This window comes from Mesitornis unicolor, unplaced genomic scaffold (genome assembly GCF_000695765.1).
Source record: "Mesitornis unicolor isolate BGI_N332 unplaced genomic scaffold, ASM69576v1 scaffold15774, whole genome shotgun sequence".
Taxonomy (NCBI): Eukaryota; Metazoa; Chordata; class Aves; order Mesitornithiformes; family Mesitornithidae; genus Mesitornis; species Mesitornis unicolor.
This window is the reverse complement of record NW_010182197.1, coordinates 54,066-57,214: the sequence shown is the minus strand read 5'-3', so window position 1 is coordinate 57,214 and position 3,149 is coordinate 54,066. Positions and strand designations below refer to the sequence as shown.

Genomic DNA, 3,149 nt, shown 5'->3' with positions numbered 1-3,149 from the left:
TTTCCACAGGAAATGACAGCAACACAAATTGAAAAACATGATAATAAGCAATATGACTCTCCCACGCATTACTTCCTAGTAACACCTAAGAACTCACACATCTGTAGTGAAAAAGTTAGCCCCATCACAGAAGTATCATGAGCAGTGAGTGTCTGTCCCTCTGAATCAGTCCTCCTGTCCTTCAAACAAAACTGAGGACCAGGAGAGTGACAGAAGTTGAGATCTACAACACGGTCAAGGCAAAGAAAAGGGGAAAATGCTGAAAGAATGAAACCAGCATGTGCAAAGCACTGTTACATCGTGCTGATATAAACAATGCAATCTGCATGGTTATTTTAAAAATACACACCATGGCAGAGAGAACAACAAACTCTCAGGCTCTTGATACAGCTGTGAAACCTCAACATCTTAAACTACACAGACATGTGCAGAAAAATGTGGCCCATATCAATAACCATCTTCATTTAAACTTGAGAAGGACTTCTAGGGTAATGGATGTTTTACAATTGCACTTCTGTAGTGGTCAGTTATCACTGACTACAGTGGTAACCACTTGGGGAGATGAAGAGCACAAGCAAAGTAAAGCAATACTAAACAATATAACATATGGGGGAAAAAACCTTAGAAGAATGTCAGACAAATATAAAAAAGAAAGAAGGAAAATTACATAGATACTGATAAAGTTTCTGCATTGCAATGCAAGAAATAACAGAGGAACCCATTCTCTCCAAACCCCCTCCTGCTCTCCCCACTTCTCCTTATCCTTCTCTGTGAACGAAAATGTAACTTTTATTTATGCCTGTACATAACTGCTGAGAATCAAAGTCGTTCCACCCAGCTTCTGGGTAAGGCAGCACACTGCAGAAAAACAAAAAGGCCATTATTTGGGTGGAAGAATCAGTCAGTATTACTGACTTGACTGGTGCCTTTTTTATTAGCAGCTGTTAGAGCAGGGAGCAGAGAGCGTGCTGGTGTGGTGCAGCTGTTCCACATATGTTATAAATAAGAACTGGTAAAAGTTCATTCTATTTTTAACATTATGAAAAAAAAAACCCAAAAGGCCACAGAAATTCCCCATTAATGCCTTGCAAGTGGAACTTTTCTCCTGTTCTTGACTTTAATGCTCAGAACTGAGTGGACAAAACAGGCCATTCTTAAAATAATAGTAATTTTAAAAGAAAAGAAAACGCTATTTAGTGGAATTAGATTAAGCCCATTGCACACAAATGTCTAAATCATAACTGTTGAGGAGACACCTTTTGCTGACAGCTGAGACAAAATGAGAGTGTGATTGGGAACGTGCCTATCTACAAACATAGTTTTCTTATTCACCAGGCCTGCATCATCTGACAAGATCTCCTTGTCAGAAGATATAACCAATTAGTGTGCAGAGTGTCTTTTCTTTCAAAAGCAGACAATTAATCAGGAAGAAAACAAATTCCTGCAATTTCTAATACAAATGTTGGATTACTGCACGGAAGAGTTTCTCTAGCACAACCCAAAAGCTGAACCCGGCACCACGTGGCGCAGACACCACCATCCACCCTTCCCAAATCTGTCCTTGCTGGGTTGTTATGAGTAGCCAGAGCCCACCACCAGCTTCTGCTCACCAATCCCAATGCTGAAGAGGTCAACAGCGATTCAACACGAAGGCAAAATCCCTGCCCAGGGCAATTTCCTCTCTCACCTGTTTTCGGGGTCTGACACCGTCATGTTGCGTGTCACGTAGCACATCTTGAGTGGTATCGTCTTCTTGTCCCGGTGGATGGAGAGCGAAAGCTGCGACAGGGGGTCAGCAGAAGTACAACCCAAGCGAGGAGATTCAGGGGGAGGCGTCTCCCACCCAATTTCAGAGACAGGAGAGCCTTTCTTCACATAAGGGGTCGCTTCTCTCATGTATTTAACTATGAAGAAAAAAAAAAAGAAAAAGGAAAGTAATGAATAAATGGATATTCAGTAGTTACATCCATGTGAGTTCTTTTAACTCTCAGAGCTATTTATTATTTCTACTTGTCCAGGATCATGGATTGATCTGATTGCAACCCATCTCAGTATGGTGCCATGAGTAAAACAAGAGAAAAGAAGAGGAGAAATAAGAACATATAGCTTGTGAAAGACCAAGAGAGCCATCCGATCTTCACTCCATGGGCTATACATCCTCAGGCAGCATAAGACAGACACTCAGCCAAGTGTGACATTGAATCTATTATTCCCCTATCTAAAATGTTCCAGCGATACTCCCAGTGCTGCAAACTTACATCTTGCTTCTGGTTCATGCTTGTCAGTGTCCCACCACTGATATCAACAGCTATTTCTGCTTGCTGGGAAGCAGTTTTAGCTGATCTACTTGTACATATATATATGGAGTAAACAAAAAACAATTCACTTCTAAGCCTTCTCACAGGGAAATAAAATTGAGTTTGAGCCTTTTGGAAGAGTGGAAGTGTCAAGTAGCAATAGGACAAGGGGTAATGGTTTTAAACTGGAAAGGGATAGATTTAGACTAGATATTAGGAAGAAATTCTACACTGTGAGAGTGGTGAGACACTGGCACAGGTTGCCCAGGGAAGCTGTGGATGCCCCCTCCCTGGAAGTGTTCAAGAACAGGTTGGACAGGGCTTTGAGCAGCCCGGTCTGGTGGGAGGTGTCCCTGCCCATGGCAGGGGAATTGGACTGGGGGAGCTTTGAGGTCCCTTCCAACACAAACCATTCTGTGATTAGATCTCTTATCAGCCTCTTCCAACACTTTTTTCCAGTACGGACAGGAAAAGTGAATGTAGGATTCCCAAATTATATTAAAGTATGCATAAATCAATACCTCTTTTATATTCATACTTCATATTCCCCTTTTTATTCAGTCAAATATTGCAACATTTTTCCTGGGTTTTAACTCTTTAGGCAGACCAAGATTACTCTTTTCTTTTGGTTTTCATGTGGTCGGCAAATCTGCCAGCCACAGTCTCCTTCACAAACCTGATGAAGCTTAACCAAGAAAAGAAAAGTCTCACATTTAAGCATCCTGGTTAAACATTTCTCTCCAATGTACGCAGTTGTGACTGCCTAACTGACTGTTGCCACATGATTGGACCCATGACTCAAACAGCGACAAGATGAACCGAAAGGGCAGGAGTGCCGTGAACTTATTTGGG

General features: G+C 41.7%; 1 protein-coding gene across 1 annotated transcript in view; it reads right to left on the bottom strand.

Annotated features, from left to right (window-relative positions):
- SNTB1 (syntrophin, beta 1 (dystrophin-associated protein A1, 59kDa, basic component 1)) overlaps positions 1 to 1,904 on the bottom strand; it is a gene marked incomplete at its 5' end in the record, with an annotated part of 52,703 nt that extends 50,799 nt beyond the window's left edge. The window contains one exon of the mRNA XM_010183695.1: positions 1,688 to 1,904. Within this exon, the coding sequence (XP_010181997.1) occupies positions 1,688 to 1,904 (217 nt within the window). The remainder of the gene's footprint in view (positions 1 to 1,687) is intronic.
- Positions 1,905 to 3,149: the final 1,245 nt, after the last annotated feature.